General features: G+C 39.9%; 1 protein-coding gene across 4 annotated transcripts in view; it reads right to left on the bottom strand.

The window, feature by feature from the left end:
- REPS2 (RALBP1 associated Eps domain containing 2) overlaps positions 1-19,720 on the bottom strand; it is a 104,349-nt gene that overhangs the window by 65,355 nt on the left and 19,274 nt on the right. For all 4 annotated transcript variants that reach the window (XM_018561722.1, XM_018561721.1, XM_018561725.1 and 1 more), the window contains exons 3-4: positions 12,481-12,626; positions 4,322-4,427 (exon numbers count right to left, since the gene is read on the bottom strand). In XM_018561722.1, coding sequence (XP_018417224.1) covers positions 4,322-4,427; positions 12,481-12,626 — 252 coding nt within the window. The remainder of the gene's footprint in view (positions 1-4,321; positions 4,428-12,480; positions 12,627-19,720) is intronic.

The raw sequence follows: 19,720 nt of genomic DNA on the forward strand, positions 1-19,720 counted from the left end.
CCATTATAAATAGTAGGGATGCACCGATACGGGTATTTTGGTACCGAGTACGAGTACCGATAATTTTTTTTCGGTACTCGCCGATACCAATTACCAAGTAACGGAAGTCCCATTAAGGAAGCCAGGTGGCGTGTAATGACTCGCCACCTGGCTTCCTGATTAGCCGGGCAGCATGTAAAGAGTCGCCACCCGGCTTCCCGATTAACAAGAAAGTCCCCTCATACCTTAGTATGTGCAGCCTGTCAGCCCCGGGGCCTCTCCAGCCAGAACGCGGCCTTCGTCCGGTACCCAGCCGGAGCCGTCTGGTCGGCCAATCAGGAAGCCGGGCGCTGTGTAATGATGAAATGCCCTGCTTTCTGATTGGCCGGGAGGCCGGCTCCATGCTCTCTTGTCATGAGATGACGAGGGAGCATGAAGCCAGCTTCCCGGCCTATCAGAAAGCAGGGCGTCACGTCATTAGACGGCGCCCGGCTTCCTGATTGGACGGCTCCGGCTGGGTACCGGACAAGGGCCGCATTCTCGCTGGAGAGGCCCCGGGGGTGACATGCTGCACATACTAAGAAAGAAAAAGGAAAAAAAAAGTAGTTATTAAATGCCACCAAAAGAAAATAATATAAAATGTATGTTGGTGCAGTGTTACATGCCCAAGTAATGGTCTGCCAAACTATCACAGCATTTAAAACTGAAAAATGGCCTGGCAATGAAGGGGTATTTATTACAACTATTTTATATATACATGTAAATTCCATGGGTGAAAAAGTCTTTTAGGGTTTCAAAACATTTTAAATCACTGACCCTAAACAAGCATGCAGGTAGTGAAGTCCAAACTCGACATATGCAAACTTCTTTAGGGTCACATATTTAAAGCACTGAATTGACAAGATCTGCATCACAGCCAGGCAGCTAGCACTGCTAGCATCACTGGACCACTGAATTGTGTGTTATATAACAAGTATCTCTATTTGTTCTCTTCTCAGACTCTTCTGTAAAATACTATTACCACCATAGCCCTGGTTGGTTTATCTTGTTCTGAAGCTTCACACAGAAGCTCCAATGCCAGCTGGCTACTTAGAAAATTGCTTGACACTAAGCTAAGTGGCATTGGAAGCATGTAGTAAGCCTCACAGGTATCAGACGGTGGCTTCAATATCTATAGCGATTGGCAATAAATGACAGCAGCTGTCCCATCTCATTATTGTTCCAAGTTTTATTGATAAAACAGAAACAATAAACATGTTTAATAAGAAGGGATCAACATTTAAGCGGTCTTGGCAATGCTCAACTCTGCCCTCTGACAACTGAAGATGAGATTTTGTGGCCAGTGTGTACGACTTTCACACTTTTGACTAAGGCCATTTAAGTAGAATATTGCTGCTATAAGATCACCTCCAGCCCTCCAGCTGTGGTGAATCTACAAACCCCATTATGTACCTGCCACTGGCAGTCATGCCTGTGACTGTCAGAGTTTTGCAATGCCTAATGGTATTTGTAGTTGCACCACTGCTAGAGGGCTGAAGCTGAAAATATCTAGACTTAGACTTCTGGAAAAGTCCCAAAGGCTCAGACCAAAGTTGGCAAAATTGAAAAACCAAAGGGGAAACGCAGGCTCCCACCGATGAAATGTTTCTGTGCGACGTGGTGTTTTTGCCCTTTAGTGGACCCATACATGGCTCCGCATCTGCCCATTCTTTAGGCGATGACTGAATTTGTCTCATCTATTAAGCTGTAAACCCTTGTTGTGCCTGCTGTGCTTTCTAAATGATATTTAGCAAATCATCTAATAACTGGGTTATATGCTGGTAGAAATAAATATGCTGAATGTAATAAAGTGTGACTTGTAAATTCTGCTGCTCAACGGAAAAATCAGTAGTCCTTATGTGACATACTTTTGAAGGTAGTATGCTGCAATAATCAACGTAATAGACACACACAGCAACTGACATCAATAAAAGCAAAAACAAATGACTTAACCTTGTAATATTCCAATTACTAGTGGAAATTACATAAATGCTTCCATATTGTGATCTAATTATAAGCTGGAGGGGGCCGGTGAAAAACTGGTCTCGAGTCTGCTGTCTGTTACAAACCTAATATAGATAGAAACAAAACAAACCTAGAATGTTTAACCTTCTGCAAACCACACTTTTAAAAGTATTGTTCAGTTTGGTTAAAAGTAATTTAACACACACGTCAACGGTTTTATAATTTATTACTGCTTCGTTTTCAGTTACAGTATGGATTGATGTTCAATGATTGGCGGAAAATGTAATTTTTTCCTTACAATACTGGTAACCATACTTAAAAAGTATGTAGGGGCAAAATATAAAAACATATTCAGTACATATCTCCAATAGGTGCATATTTCTCCATGTTTTATGCATTTAAAATCAATACAAGTACAGAAAAACAACTGCTGGTTTGCCAAAAATCCAATGTGTTCCTAACTTCCTTATTGGGCTGACAACACAGTGGCTCTTCTGTACTGAAAGCCTAAGCAGCATTGTCAGCCCTGCTTGCAGGAATACAGAACACCATCTATCCTGCCCCTCTCCACCTGCATACATAGATTTATTTCCCGGCAAAACAACACTGCTGCCTTGACTTGAAAAAGCCAGTTTCACACACTGTGTGTAGGAAAGGGCTCTTGGAAGATGTAGTTCTGGGGGCACGGCCATGTCGATATAAAACGAGCTCCCAGCAGCTGCCCTTGCAAGGATTTTACAAGGCTGGTGATCATGTCACGGGGGTAATAAAAGCGGTTTCTTGCTACAGGAAAAAAAGTTTTAAAAAAACAATGGTTGCACATGATTTATAGGGGAGAGGGAGGTTTGGGGTAAATTTGAGTAACGGCTGGAAATACATTTGAAAGCCCGCTTCAGAGATAAACATAATCCCTCCTCCCACGTCCCTCTATCTGGACTCCATAACAAAATAAAAAAAAGAACCAAATGCCCTCTTTACTCACCTAAAGCTCAGATCCCGAGTTTTACCTCTTCCATTGTTTCGATCCGGCAGGGTCCTTTTTACGGTATCAACGTCACTGCTTGTGTGACAAGGACACTTCCTTTTGGCTGTCCAATGGCAGGGTCCTCTCAAGTTCCAGAAGAGGAGTGATGCCAGCATGGGAATAGCAGTCTAGGGCACATCTTTGGTACTTGATTAGTGGTCCCCAACCCTCAGAAACAGCAGCGGCAAGGGACCTAGGCAGGGAACTTAGGTGAGTACATCTTGTTCCACCAGGTAAGAAAAAAATCCTTGAAGGATGGGTTACAGTGGGGTGGGAATTGGGAACATATTTTCCCTGGAATGGGAATTTTTGTATACAGGATTTTTAGAACCCATACAATCTTACTCCTGTAAGTGGCCCAGTGCCTTTTGCAAAACTTTGTATAAAAACTGGAGTCAAATTTCAGGCTTTGTCTTCCAAGATCTATGTTATGCCTGGCAATGTCCTTCGGTTCACTGGGCTGGGAATTTAATCTTTGGCTTATGGGTTGTACATCTAAAAGTGTACCAGAGACGCATTATTTCAGTTTAAAACACTGGAACTAGTCATTAAAGTACAGCAAAAAGCAGAAACTTTCACTTCAATCTCTTTCCCTTCAATTTTGATTTGTTTCTACAGAACATGAGGAAGTTCAGGCCTGCTAAATTCATGGCAATTAATTTGACTTTAGGACAATTAAAAAAAAAAAGTTTAACTTTCAGATATCCTTGTACAAAGTCAGACAGTCACATAATATGAAATAGTTCAATGCCATTCTGGAAAGGTTTGTGTACAGACAAAATTAATTGAAAAGTAGGAGTTATGTCAACATTGAAAGCTTCCAATATCTGGCTGATCGATGGTGACAAAACTCCTTTGTAGGTTCTGTATTTTGCCCTTTTTTTTATTGTTTCCAGATATGGGGAGACATCCCGCACCCGAAGAGACTCTTACTGGGAGTTCACCTGACACGTCCTGAAGACTGGTGGTACATGAAACACACAAAAAATAGTCTCTAAAGTGTCTATTAATATATTCATAAAGTGTTAGAACCCTTCTGTAAAGATGTAATTTTAGTCACAAATACTTGATACAAGGTTTGTCAGTAAAACCGCAAAAGCATCATGTATAATTTCATAGGTCAAGTCTACGCAAAAGGTAGACCACTAAAAGGTATACCACTTAAGAGGTCCGGGCTGGTGTGGTTTAAAGAATGTGTCAGTTTTTAATTTGGCACTCATACTGACAAAACTAAACTTAAAATAATAATAATATAACAAAAAATATAGTACCAAAAATATAGTACCAAAAAAACAGTCTACGACTTTATCTCACCTCCACTGTGGTGATCAGGGCTGCTTTGAATCTTCCCATGTCCATATTTAGGAGACGATGAAGTAGAAGACTTCTGGGGTGAAGTCACATAGGTCTTGGCATCTAACTTTAAAAAAATAATAGATTTAGGAAAGTGAAATGAAAATTCATAAGTGAATTAAGTGAAAAATATAGGTTTTTAATTGGCAAATTAGTTACCAACCTATTTACCCTATCTAGGGATACATTTCGCCCCTTCTATCTCCCAGCTTTGCCAAGCCTACTACCCTTCTTTGTTTAACCACCTGCAGACTGGCCACAATGCATATATGGCCGGACGGCAGCCCCATTGTTTTGGGAGGACATACCTGGCATTCTCCCATGGTTGCTGCTCCCGCTGTTAACAACGATGGGCTTTTATTCATTTTTTGTGAATAAGCCTACAAAGCATTGCAACCACAAATCAATAGTTCGCTGGTGCAGTGCGCAGGGTGCTGCAGAATATTCTCCCAACTATTCTCTCGAACTTTCGATTACGGGGCTGTTATGAGGAAGTTATTGATGGACTACAAGTGCAGTAGCGTCACCCCACTTGTAGTCCATTACGATCTATGCGTCCCTCTGCTACAGAGCAGAGCACATGTAGTACTTCATTTACAGATCCTACGAATAGCTCTGTGAATGATGCAGCTGTGCTGGGAAAGCCATGCACAACTATGCCAAATTAAAATATAACCAAGATGCTGCAAGAAGAATAACCCCATGATACAGTAAGGGGAGTGAGGCAGTTTGAGGGTGAGGTGGCTGCAGATGTTTAATGTCACAACCTAAATATGGTTGAAACATGAAACACAGTCTAGAAGGTGAAATTATCCTTTAACATTACACACAAAAGTAAAAACGTATGCTATGTTAATGTGAACATGTTACAAATATAAAATAGGCCAATCTAGCTGCAAAAATGGGAAACAGGAAACCACATGTGGCCCTTTTGAATTAACAAATATATCATCATTCAACACACTTGCAGACTTTGGTCTTCCCAATAATGGTGGCTGTAAATATATCTATTGCACAGGCTTGAAAAGACTCAGATGGTTTCCCCATTTAAGGTAAACTTTGCTGGGTTATGGCTCATGAAATCTAGGCAACATTGTGGAGGACATGCAGCCACAGTTCTAAAGGATTTGTAACCCTTGCATGGACTTCCTAAAATCACAGATAAAGTCTTAATTAGAACTTTAACAAGGCAAATTGGAGCATGAAAGCACCTCCTCTTTGGCTTTGCCATGTCCCAGGAACTCCCCTCAAAGTGTCTCTACCCTCTTCTCACCCCCACCCCCCTTCGATTTTCCTCTCTCTCTACTTTTTCTTGGTTGGCACTTCCTCAAGCAACCCATCAGCCCTATATCTGTAACTCCACTATCTTTAGGATAGATGACATTTCTGCCCAATAATTTTTCAGTCTAGATATACCCGAGTGCTACTATCTTGGAGTTCCGATTTGATACAAACTGTTTTTATTACTGTATTTAGTACCTGGTGTTGATTCAGTGTGGAATAATGACACTACTACGTGTTTCTCTGTATTTCAAATCTTTCATTGTAAAACTTAATAAAAATAGGAGGTCTAGAGATTTGGAACTTCTATCTAGGACCCATTAAAAATTACACTGTATAAGGTAGTAATATCAGGCTTTAATTGTGTCAAGAAATATTCCATACACCATTACACAACAACAGGACAGGACTTATCTATAGATGCATGCTGTGTATGCCAAATTCTAAACTTACTATCTGTATGGTGAAGCAGAAACAAATTCTTCACACTAGGTCAAGCTCATCAATTATGGTTCTGCGCTCAATCTACCCCTAAAGTGCAATTCCTACCTGACAGTACTAGGCCTTCTGCTGCAGCCTATCTTCAAAGTTTGCATTCAGAGATGATGTTCTTTTGCTCACCACTTTTAAGAAAGCATTAGGGGACTTCCGTTCCGCTTAAAGAAGTATACTCACTCATTCTCATCTCACCTCTCAGATATACAAGGTTTATGCCTACAGAACTGCCCCTCAATGCAAATCTCTTGTTTTTAACACTGGTGTGCGCAAATCCCAGGAAGTCAATAGTTTTTGAGACATTGCAACTACCAATCCAGCACCAAAAATCTTTCTGCAAGTCACACAGATAATGAATATTTCTTATTTTATTGTTTGGTTGCGCAAATAAACGCTTGACCACATCCGTATGATTAATTTAAGTATGGTGCATGGTTATACACTGTTTGGCTATCTGCATCAACAAACAGGGTTACCTAATAAAGTGGTCACTGAGTATTTATAATGCATTTACTTGGTGTAACTAAATTCTTTATGTAGTATTTGAATAATGTATAGAGGGGTATACAGGTGAAACTCGAATAATTAGAATATCGTGCAAAGTTAATTTATTTCACTAATGCAACTTAAAAGGTGAAACTAATATAACAGAAGAACACAAAATAAATTGTAACTCATGTTTGCAGTATTGGGAGCCATGGTGGCAGCCAGTGTTTTAAATTGACCTTCCCTTTGCAGTAAGATCACACAATAAAACTGACTTGATGATCTTCTCTTCTCAGTGCCATCACTGTTGCTGTTTGTCAACACTGAGCATCAGCTGACCTCCATGGGAAGATCTTTAACACATAGGCAGCAACAGAGATCATCAGATGAATATCGCGCTTGAACTCAGATTGGCCGTGATTTTAAGAGTCCATTCTTAACTGATGCACTAATTTGTACATCACTTGCAATAATCTGGGCCTAAGGGGTTTATCTAGGGGACAATAAACAGTGCTTCTAACCATTGGAAGCATGCATCACATACAGCTTTTTGGAGAATTTCTAAAAGTCAGTACTGAGCATTCACTGTGAAGAAGAGGTGAAGAATATTTCCCTACAAATATGCCACACCCATCGATGAGAAAAGACTGTAGGAGGTCTTAACAGTGTGGCAATGTGTTTGAGGAAAGGCAAGTGTTTCACCAACATTTTTGAGAAAAAGCAGGAAATATATAGTTCTAATCAAACACCACCCAAAACACATTTACAGTTTAGGATAATGTTACCATGTAGCAAAGTGTGCATATATGCTATAGTTCAGGGCTCAAAATTTCCACCTGCCTGCTCACATTTGGCGAGTAAAAATAAAGTGAGTGGAAATTTGGGTCTATTGAGTGGGCAGTATGCGCTTGCGCACACCGGCCAGTGCGGCATGCCACCAACCCGCCAATAATCATACGATTATCATACGATTATCGTACGATCGCGGGATCACCCGCGATTATCGTACGATAATCGGCAGGTGTATGGACACTTTTAGTGTATGTTAGGCCCCATTCACACCTGCAGTATATTTCAGGTGTGATTAGAGATTCCTTTGTCAGGAACATGCGTTTTCCTGCAGCAGGAATCCCTAATCTGCCGTTTACAAGCGGCATCATAAAATAACAATCATTAGATTATTTAAGAGGGTGTGTTTAGGGGCGGAGTTAAGGCCAGGGCAGGGTAAGGGTTAGGTGGGGCAACTGGTGGCTAGTAACTCTTGAGGCCTGGCTAGTAGCTCAGTACTTGACATTTTGAGCAATGCTATAGTTAATAGGTGTTTTTTTTGTTTTTGCTTTAGGAAGTTTGTTATATTTGAGCTGTAAGATTCAAACAGCATTACACACAAACACACAGAATTGAACATTAACACAGAATTATTCAACCACTCCCCAAGCAACCTTACCTCACTATCCCACCCCAAAAGTTGACCCTGCTTACCTCTAGCCTCTAAGCCATGTGTTTACTGAAGTCTAAATGTTTTAAATGCTGCGAGTCACCTTCATACAATTTCCACACCTCACCTACTCTTCCAATGTATTGGATGTCAGCTCATAACCATATTAAAAACTAATAAAAAAAATTCTATACAGTGAGGAGAATAACGATTTGATCCCCTGCAGATTTTGTAAGTCTGCCCACTTACAAAGAAATGAAAGGTCTATAATTTATCATACATGTATTCTGGGGCTGATCCCTCACTTTTCTCATGATCATCCTTACCCCATGATGCGAAATCTTGCATGGTGCTCCAGACTGAGGGCGATTGATGGTTATTTTGTATTCCTTCCATTTGCGAACAAATCGCTCCAACAGTTGTTTCCTTCTCACCAAGCGTCTTGCTGATAGTCTTGTAGCCCACTCCAGCCTTGTGCAGGTCTACAATCTTGTCCCAAACGTCCTTTGCCAGCTCTTTGGTCTTGTCCGTGGTGGTGAGGTTTCAATGGAAGAAAGAGATTCTGTGGACAGGTGTCTTTTATATACATAACGAGTTGTCGTTAGGAGCACCACCTTAAATTGACAGGACTAATCAGTGTACAACATAGCCAGTCTGTGGGAGCCAGAATTATTGTTGGTTGGTAGGGGATCAAATACTTATTTTACTCACTGAACTGTAACTCAATTTATGACATTTATATCATGTGTTTTTTCTGGATTTTTGGCTGATATTCCGTCTCTATCATTTAAAATACACCTATTATAAAAAGTATAGACCTTTCATTTCTTTGTAAGTGGGTAAACTTACACAATTTGCAGGTGGATCAAATAATTATTTTTCTCACTGTACAAAATCTTCAAGAATAATACACCTATTATTTTTCTGCAGATAAAAGTATCACAAACACCCCCCAGTTTAGCGCTTTAATGCATTACATAATATGGCCATATTATATCCTGTTAAATGTAGAATACAGTTATCATTAAGTGATATGCTAACATAGAAGACCAATAAAAATGCCCCAGTATGAGTCCTTATAACAAAGATATATAGAACTTCAAATATACCAATATCAACAGGAATTCCGTGGTTCAAAATATAATGTGTGGTTAAAAGTCAATTTTCCACTTCACATGGAGAAAACAGGTATAATGTATGTTATTCATACCATAAGTGGCTGCAATCAGGTTATTCAGGATCACCAAGCAACCATAAAGGAATAACAGTAGTAGCAATAGTATCCAATTTCAGGATTAACTGAATAGAAAGTATCTCTGTAACTGCCACCATGTATCAGGGTATAGCCTCAGCTGCCTCTACACACAGATTTCTGGCCACCAGCTCTGCACCAACATGAGAATACCCATATATTAGAGTAACATAGGTTTTATTCATCAGACGTATGGATCCGTTTCACCATTCTTTTGATTCCTCCAGGTTATCCGTGTAATAAATTGTAGACAGCACTTGGCCCAGTAATGATCTGGCTAAAATTCGGCATCCCACATGGAGTCTAAACAGCCGTTTACCGAATCCTCATTTATAAAAACATGTTACGCCCATTTACAGAATACATAGGTGGAACTGCCAGTGCCTAATTCAAGAATGATATATTGATAAACTATTCTGGATATAGCAAGGCAACTATAAATGACTGCCAGTACACCTTGACCTGAATTCCCATGACACAAACTCTGCTTTGCATCCAAAAAGGCAGTTATAGGTTAAAAACATCCTTTACTTAATGGTTAAACTTCCCTCCATCATTTAAGTGTACTGGTTTTAGACAATTTAACCAAAAAAACTGAATTGCATAATAAACTTTGAAGTGGAAAAGTCAAGGTTAACCAGAAATTGGCACACAAAGCGAGCCAACCAGACTTGCAGAATCAGTCATGGATGTGCAAACTGCAATTTCATTCTTGCAGCTAATCTGATGAATGGGACAGCTCTGGGCACCAGGCCGCAGAAAGCATTCTTTTTTTAAATCCACTGACAAAAAGGCATCACTATAATTACGGTAATGCATTCCAATGAAGAGAGGATATACAGGACAAAAAAGAAGCCAGCAGTTGCACTTTTCATTTATTGTGTTTACATATAGCATAATACAGTCAAATCAATGCAATTAAAAATATACTAATTCATTAGGGTGAATTTCCCAAGATGCACGAGTGCAAATACTTGACTGCATTACTTTCCCTTAAAATAATTTACGAAAATATTCAATCCACAAACATACAGTAAATATTTCATAATAATGGTAATTAACTGATATTTATCCACATGAAATAAATAATTGAAGGGGAAGCCCAGTTTCATAAACCCAATACATTTGTTGGCCAGAATTTTATAAAATAAAAAAAAGCAGCTCTCACTGCAACACTCACCTTGTCTCCTGTGCTGTCCCCCACAGAACCGTTGCTCCACTGCCATTCCTCAAACACAGGGGTGGGAAGCTCCAGCCCTCCAGCTGTGCTTTAACCATACAAATCCCATCATGCCTCTGCCTCATACCTGTAACTGTCAGTCTTGCAATGCCTCATGGGACTTGTAGCTCCACAACACCTTGAGGGCTGGAGGTGCGAACCCCTGCTCTAACAGGTTGAATAATGGCCAGTGTCATTCAACCCACTTCCTCTGAGCCCAGGCTGCTAAGGCATACCCATTGAAGGTGCAACACCATGTAAGCCTAGGTTCACAGTACAATACTGAAGAAAGTAGTGTTGATGTCACAACATCAGCGCCGTTCTCTACAGTACTGATGCACACTGCCACGAGAAAATGAAGAAGAAACAAAAGATACCACATGACTGCCTGCTAAGCCACAGGAGAAAAACATATGCAGCATCTCTAAACCCATTTTCTCCAACTATTTGCTTTTTATTCTCACATTGTTTTTTGGAATATTTGGCTATTTTCCCCTGATCTGCCCCAAGTTGTGTGCTTTTAGTACTTTAACCTGCATATGTGAAAGCTCACACTTTATAAGGATCAAACATACATCAAAGTTGTTTTGTGAACCTTTAATACAAATTTCCGAAACAGAAATACGTTTTACATACTTGATCATGTAATCTTCAGTGCTCAGAGCTGCCCTTATAGCTAGACGTTTAATGCTGGCCATACATGTGCCAATTTGTATCGGAATTTGATTGGAAAATCTGAATGTATTTTAAACCAGTCATACAATCTGCCACCTGCAATTGTTTTATAGGGATAAATTGATCAAACAAGAGTAGATATCAATTAAAAATACTTTTACTGGCCCTGCTCGACTTTCAGAACCCTTGTTTCAAGCATCTGGTCATTTGAAACCATGAAACAATTGACTGCTGAAAGTTTAAAGGGAAATTCAACTTTAAATAAAAATGGGAAAAAAATGATCTACCATACATCATTTCTGAACAGACCATTCTGTAATTTAACGTTATTAAAATTACCTTTCCATTTAAAAATTGTAGCCGCTGAGATTTTCTACAACTGTCGAAAAAACTGAATGCCATATGGCGACCTGGAGGCAGTCTGTATACAGAACACCCCCAGAAATGTCACTTCCTGTTTCAGAGATTGGCTGACTGATTTTTCCCAGAAGTCTGCACCAAGATAAAAGTACAATTTCAGGTATCCCTTACAACTGGAATTTGATTTTTGAACAGATACTCCCTAAGGGTTAATTTCTTCTAAAGGGATGCCGACATTGCAACGTTCCTCATTACAATACAGAAAGTACGCCAGATGGTTATTACAAATACAGACCCTAACATTCAGCGATCAGTCTGGAAAGGACATGCTGAAACAAACAGCTTTTTCTTCCTAACAGAGTTTGTTAAAATCCATGTAATGTACACAGATCACCAAAAAGCAGAGATACTCTTTAAAGACTGACAGAAAACAGAGTCGAATTCTTGTTCCTACAATTTAAATAAACCTCTAAAATGATGTCCTCAACAGGCAAATAGCATACTTCTAGATAGGAAAAGAACTGTATTCTAAGCCAGGTATGTCTATAACACAACATTGAGGCTCTGAGGTTTAATGCGGAATGTGCACAACCGACTCACGTCCAATAAATGCTGCTCTATGTGGAAACAGGAGGTATATTGTTGATAGTGAGGGTAATAGTGCTATCAGCGATGCCAAAGTATACACAAAGATAAACAGAGAAGCGACCAGGCAGCTTCCTTTTCTTCGTGTCTACAGAGACATGATAGACGTAGCACTAAGTGTTTTAACAGAGTAGATGTGTTAGCAAGAATAGAGCCTGCAGAATTACAACAAAATGTGGAAATAACACATGTGCGTATTTGATCATCATCAGGATGATTATTTATGGTGCTTTATCAGTCTCCAGCAGAGACATTTTACATTTCCTTACCTTAGTTTCCCCATCAAAGAGGCAGTGAAGGGAACCCTTCTCGCTGAGTGCATGATTTGATATCTGCGAATTTAAGCTCTGAGAAGAGAGTCCATATTTTAAACTGTTATCACTTTTCATAGAAAAGAAGCAAGCGAGTGGTAATTCTGTGAAGGGAAAAGCAAAAGGAACACGATTCAGAAAACTGGTATACACCAAACTAAGGCATTCATTAATCATTTACATTCTCTACAGTAAAACAGCAGACTGCAGTTACTTTAAAATGAACCTGTTACATGTTTGTACAATACCCAGGAGCTGACACTATAAGATGCCTGCTATTACCTTTATTAGCCAAAAACAAAAAAAACTCTTCTGTGCCCTCTCCGATTTAAAGGGTATCTATGGTAAAAAAAAAATGTATCTCCATATTGAATTTCCATGAGTTTGATCTCACTCCTTATAACCATATCGATCTAGAAGTTTGTAAACATACTTATTGATGATGACCATAGGATGTATTTCCTCAGGGCAGTGACACAATTTCACTCATCCCTGTGAATATGTACTTCCTTATGTCACAAGTCACAGAGCCGGCCCTCTAGTACAGCTCAACGTCTGAACAATGTTACATTATCATTGCTTGCTGGGGGATATATAGTCTTGAGAAATCGAGATTGCATCACATCAAGCAGCAGGAAAAGAGATGCAAAGCACACTGGGAGTCCAGGAAGTTGTTGAGGGTGACAGGCAGTCAGAGGGCAACACTCACTACATAAGCCAACTCAGCAATGTATTCCTATTACAATGCTGATGTTATAACAGGATAGTATATGCTGAGACTTTACAACTCCTTTCATTTAACTCTAGAACCAGGCTTTCTCCCTAGATATTTTTTTCAACTTGATAAGATAAAATAATTACGGATGGTAAGATGAAAAAAAAAAAATGAAACGGGTGGAGTGCAAGTCACCTTGCACTAATATTTTTGAAATCTATATTAGCAGTAAAAAATACACTAATAGTGCACACAAATACAATATGAGCATGACATTTTCCATTAAATACACAGTACAATACTGTTTAGAGTTGATAATCAATACAAAATATATTCAGCCTCAAAATCATGTGTGCTTGTAAAACAGCAAAAACAAACTGGTACTAATTAAAAACTTTTACAGCTTATCAAATTAGAGTTGGGATACCGAATGTGTTGTGCAATAGAGGTTTACTTGTGTACGTCCATTCTAATAGCTTATATGCATGTGCGTAGATGGATGTCTTCAGGCTGGCTGTTTTCCATTTTGGTATCATGCAATAAAACCTGAATAAGGCACATTACATCTGTGCTGCAATGTGTTGCCGTTCTTTTTAATGGCACGGCAATGCACATACAGTATATAGTAGACCTAAAATAGTTTTTTTGCATTGGGACATATTGTGTTAAGGTAGCTCATTCATTTTGAATGGGCTCTCGACAGACAAAAAAAGGCACATGCACTACTTTTGGCCACGCAGCGCATGGGCTACCTTAAAAAACATGTCCCAATACACAAAAACTATTAAATTAAAGCAAGCAAAGGGGTTTACATTTTTACCTTACATTTTCTGTGTTTTTAATTATGTTATTAATCTTATCACTATCACAAGGGGGTATTGTCTCTCCTTGCTCAGGCCAAAGATTCTATACGAGGTTTGATCACCAAAGCGTATTTTGCACTTCTCCTGTCCACCAGGTCTGGGATAGAGCTTAGATGCCGGGAGGGGTGGTGTCAAGATGTGGGTGATATAGCGCAGGAACATTGGAATCAGGCACTGGAAGTAGATGCCAATTGCTCACTCTCTTCTACACATAGGTTAATTCAACTTACATCGAATATATTGTACACTGAAACAGCTGTTTCATTGGGGTTGTAGGGAATATCCTTTATGTGGTATAACAAGGGGATGGCACATTGATTCACCTTCTGTGGCGCTGTCCTAAACTCCATAGATATTGGAATTCTATATTCAATAGGTTATACTCTATAACGTTGCCAATGGATCCTCGGATATGTGTTTAACTTTTAAGCATTCTGCCTGAGGATCTTTCAATGGATTCTTTAATCCCTTCTGTTACTAGATTATTGTTCATTGCTAGAAAACTGAAGAAATGGATCTGCCCTATTCCACCTATATTCTCTCAGGTGACATCATACTATTTACTCTGCCTTGGAAAAAAAAAGAGGTTGGTCTATCATAGGGGATGTCCTCTCAAATTGAGTAAGCTATGGAATATCTGGTTATCTTTACCTGGGTTAGCATCTTCCCAAACAATTATCCCGTTTACTTACCTCATGAGTTCCGCTGTGCTGATTGGTCATAGTATTCTATTGTATGTTGTGATTGTAAGTTATTTCTGATAACATTATCAATTTTGGGAGTCTCTGTACTTGCCATTAGAGCTCCATAGTGACTTGGTGTATTGGCATGTCTTTTCACTCCCTTCTCTCCTTTTCTTTATCTATTCTTTTCTTCTCTTATAGCCCCTATTATATACTGTATTCTATCCGCCCTTTTTTCTATCCATCTCTATTTGTTGAGATTATTATAGTTTACTTTACCCTCATACTCTTGATTGTATACCATTGTATCCTACTTGTATTGTTTGTTCACATGGTTATGGAGAACTACTCTGTATTCCCTATATTTATTTTTCTATGACTTCTGTTACTTTAAAAAACAGAATGTTTATTCCAGTAAAAAAGTTTGATTGCAAAATCCCAGTGGGAGCCAGGGGAGCAGAAGGTTGGGGATTCTCCTGTCTATAATTGCAGCACACAGTGGCAACATCAAGGATCTGTTTAAAGGAGAACTATGTGGTTAGGGCTTTTCCCCATAGTTCTCCTTAGGGTAACGGGAGGACACAAACTAGCGTCCTCCTGTTACCCTAAGCTCAGTATGCCACGAGCTACAGCTAGCGGTATACTGAGACGCCGTAGCTGAAGCGGATGCCGACAATTATGTCTGGATCCGCCCAGCTGCGTGAGTGACAGCTGGCTCTGCCTATCTAGAGGCAGAGCTGTACCCGCCCCCTCCCCCGTCCGCTCCGCCAGTCAGCGCTGGAGGATCAGAGCAAGGAGGGGGGAATCCAGCCACTCCCCTGTCAAGGCAGAGAGCTGTGACAGGATCGAGAAGTGAGCGAACGCCGGTATGTGTTCGCTCACTTCCCGATCTACTGAGCCGACCTGTGACAGTCTCATTGTCACAGGTCGGCTAGAACTATGAGGTGAGTGAAAAGCACTCACCTCATAGTTCTCCTTTAAGCCACTGATGTCTCCATAATGCAGACCTGCCACTGTCTGTGTATGTTGTCACATGGAGACATTTCCTGTCCCCTTGTTGCTATATATAAAAAAATAAATTACATAAAAACTTTTCAAAATGAGAAAATAGGCCAAATGCAATACATTTTAAAAAACACCCCATATACATAGTACATGTATACAATAAGGAGCTACAGCCATATATAAAATGACTGAAGCGCTATACACACTAGGTATCCCTGTAGGAGTTCGACTAACACATCAGAATAATATTAGAGGCATCATTTTAGTATAACACTAAACAGATGGAATTTTAATATTCTCTATATAATTACATTATATTTTAATTTAATGTTTTGCTTTGAGAACCATTTGTACAACTATAAAAAGTCGCACTAAATCAAGAATACCATTTTGTATTCTATAGGTCCTCAGCTTTCAGAAAATATGTGGCTTTTAGTGATTGTTTGCAAACGTTCAAGTCTGTAATAGCTGATGCAGGAGAGAACTGGAAAGACTGGTTTGGCCAATTCCAAATGGTAGATAGCTCACAGCAACAAATAAGTGAAACTACAAACTAAAGAAAACACCAAAATAGTCCTATAGCTTTTACTGCTGTAGAAGAACATTTCCATTTTGCATTTACAGGTTTCTATTCCTACTTTGTTTACAAAGCTCTTCCTCCCAATTCTTTTCAAATTCCCTTCCTGCTATTTTAGCAGTCTCCTGTTTATTTAGCCATCCCTACTCATCTCCCTTCTAATATCCCTTAGAGACTGCTCATAACAGTTTCATTAAAGTAAACCGTTACACCACAGTATAATGAACTGGAACATGTACTGTATCCAAAAATAATAAGGTATTAAATGTGAACTCCAGGCAAACAGCTAAATACACAGTAGTAATACACTTATATGTACTTTACTTGGCAGGTGATTTGTGGTTTTGCTTAACATGTTTTGCAATTCACACACATCTGTCAAAATGCACAGCCTGGCAGGGGAGTCAATCTGCTGCCTACTTGTGTGTGTGGTTGTATATAGGTATACATATAAATTTACATATTTTTAGATATGCGTGTTTATTTATAGTAAGGAGGACTGGTTCAACTGGTATTGGCAGCAGTAAACTCTGCACAAGACAGAGACACTCACAGAAACAGTCCAAGCAGGTTTGTCCTGTACTTGTATTCAGCAAGGCAGCAGACAAACACGAGTTTTCAATGCAGGAGGCCTTTGTAAAACAAATCTATAGCAGAAAACAATCTACTCACAAACTTAATGTAGGTCAGCTCCTGATTAACAGGGATATCCCTAATGGGTACCCCAAAGCAAACAAGAAAAACATGTCCCTATTTTATTGTTCTGTCAGCACTCACCCTTTTTACCCACCAGTAGGCTCCTACAGCAGAAAAGAGAGAGGAAAAAAGGCCCTAAATATCTGTCAGGACATATTATATACAGTATATATATTCACACATACATACACTACCAGTTTGATTGAAATTTATGCAGTTTCGTGTCGCAATGTACTCTGCAAATAAAGCATAGAACAAAAACAATTGGACATCAAAAAGAAATAATGGAATCGTTTTATTTAACAATATGTAATCTAAATTTTTAACTTATCAAAGTAGCCACCTTTTGCAGATATAACAGCCGAATTATAGCATTCTTTCTTCAAGGGAAATCAAATATTGTTCAGAGAGTTCTTCCCCACACTGTTGTAGAAGTTCCCACAAATGTGTTGTACTTGAAGGTTACTTGGCTTTCACTCTTCTGTCCAGTTCATCCCAAACCAGCTGCCTGGAGACTGTGCTGGCCATTCCATGATTTGAAGCCTACTGCCTTGTTCTTTTCTTCTAAGGTAGTTTTGACACAGCCTGGAGGTATGTTTTGGATCATTATCTTGCTGTAGGATGAACCCCTGACCAACTAGACGTACACCAGAGGGTATTGCATAGCGCTGCAAAATACTGTGGTAGTAGTTTTGGTTTAGGGTGCCACTCACTCTGTGCAAGTCACCGACTCTGGATCCCGCAAAAGACCCCATGACCATCACGCTTCCTCCTCCATGTTTGACACTGGGCATCATACACCAGGCAACCATCCTTTCACCTACTCGACGGCGTACAAAAGCCCTGCGTGATGAACCGAAGGTCTCATATTTTGATTTGTCGGTCCATAAGACCTTCTTCCAGTCTTCAGTAGTCCACTGGCGGTTCTTCATGGCCCAGGCAAGCCTCTTTTTCTTATTTTGCCATCTTAGTAATGGCTTTCTTACTGCCACTTGACCTGTCAAGCCTGCAGCTCGAAGTCTTCTCTACACAGTTGAAACTGAGACTTGCTTACTTCAATCAATCATTGTTAAGCTGTGCTTGAACCTGTTCTCCTGTGAGCCACCTGTCCTGCAAGCTGCGGACTCAAAAATGTGTCTTCTGATTCTGTTGTGGCTTTGGGTCTTTTTTAAAATATTAAAATATTAAATATTTTTTAAAATATTGCAGCCTGAAGTTGTGAAAGGCTACTTGCAGCTGAGCCTAGACGGTTAAAGAGAAGAACATATAAATACCAGGTAAGACCCGGTAAGAGTGGAAGAATAAGAAAAGGTGGGAATAAGAGAGGGAAGGGGGGGGTGGCGGAGACTCACACATTAATTTCATGTTGCACATTCATTTCACATTTACACTATGAGAAAAGCATAACATTATGGCTTATCTCTAAGGTACTTTATCATTCAAGTGTGGGATTCCAAGGCACCTATGTGCCATAACCTCCTAGTATCAACTTCTGTTGTCTAGAACCAGTTCACCCCGTAGTAGGGTTAGTGCCGGGGTAGATCAACCACACATCAGGGTTGCACATTGGGCAGTCTGTTTGAAAGTGAGCCAAGAGTCCCAGGTAATTTCGAAGCAAGGCTTGAGGTCCTGTCTGGAGAGAGTGAGTTCCTCCATTAAACAGAGATAATCCACTTTATGTATCAATTCTTTTAATGATGGAATCGTAGCTGAGTTCCAGTGTTTGGGGATAAGGAACTGCTGCATTCAATAAGTGCGGTAATAATGATTTCTTATAGATCCGAGGCGAGGTGTCCTGGAGAACCTCATGTAGTCTAGGCAATTCAGTGGAGGACCAGGTGTGGAAGCCAGAGACCTATTGGCCTGGAGGAAAGTACGTGTGATCTAGCAGGGGCAGTAGCGGGGAGTTGTAGGGACCAATCAGTTGCGGATACAATTTGGACCATACGTTTAAAGTAGACCTTTAAAGTCATGTGGGAGGTAGTGTCTTTGAGTTCCCTATACTCCGGAGGGATCCAGCATATTGTTGACAGGAGGCGACCCGCAAGGGCAACCTCGATATCAACCCATCTCTTATTCCCCATATGGTAGGTCCAATCCAATACTCTGTTAATAGCCGTAGCCTGATACAGTGTATAATCAGGTAGAGCTGAGCACCCAGTATTCTTGTGTCTCATGAGGGTCTGACAGGAGATTGTTCGGTTCCAGACAAATCTATCTACTATTTTATGTAGTGTCTTAAAAAAGGATCCCGGTAGAGGTATAGGAACCGTTTGCAGTATATATAATACTCTTGGCAGTATGTTCATTTTAATAGTGGATATCTTACCAACGCGTCAGATCAGATTTAATAGTGTTTAGAAGAGATATATAGTTGTAAGTCATGAGATCTGAACATTTAGGAGTCAGATATGTGCCTAAATACTTTAGTTTGGCGGGTTGCCAGGAGAATGGGAGGGAGTGATGTAGGGCTTGACATTCCGAGGATGTTGCGGTGAGGTTTAATATTTCGGATTTATGTAAATTAATTTTAAAGTTCGAGATCTTTCGAAATTGGTCAAATTCTTTAACCAGTTGACATCCGCGGTGTTAAACCCCCTTCCCATCCAGGCCATTTTTCAGTATTCAGTGCTGCGGTACTTTGACTGACATTTATTCC

Source organism: Nanorana parkeri, unplaced genomic scaffold (genome assembly GCF_000935625.1).
Source record: "Nanorana parkeri isolate BGI_ZX_2015 unplaced genomic scaffold, ASM93562v1 scaffold539, whole genome shotgun sequence".
NCBI classification, from domain to species: domain Eukaryota; kingdom Metazoa; phylum Chordata; class Amphibia; order Anura; family Dicroglossidae; genus Nanorana; species Nanorana parkeri.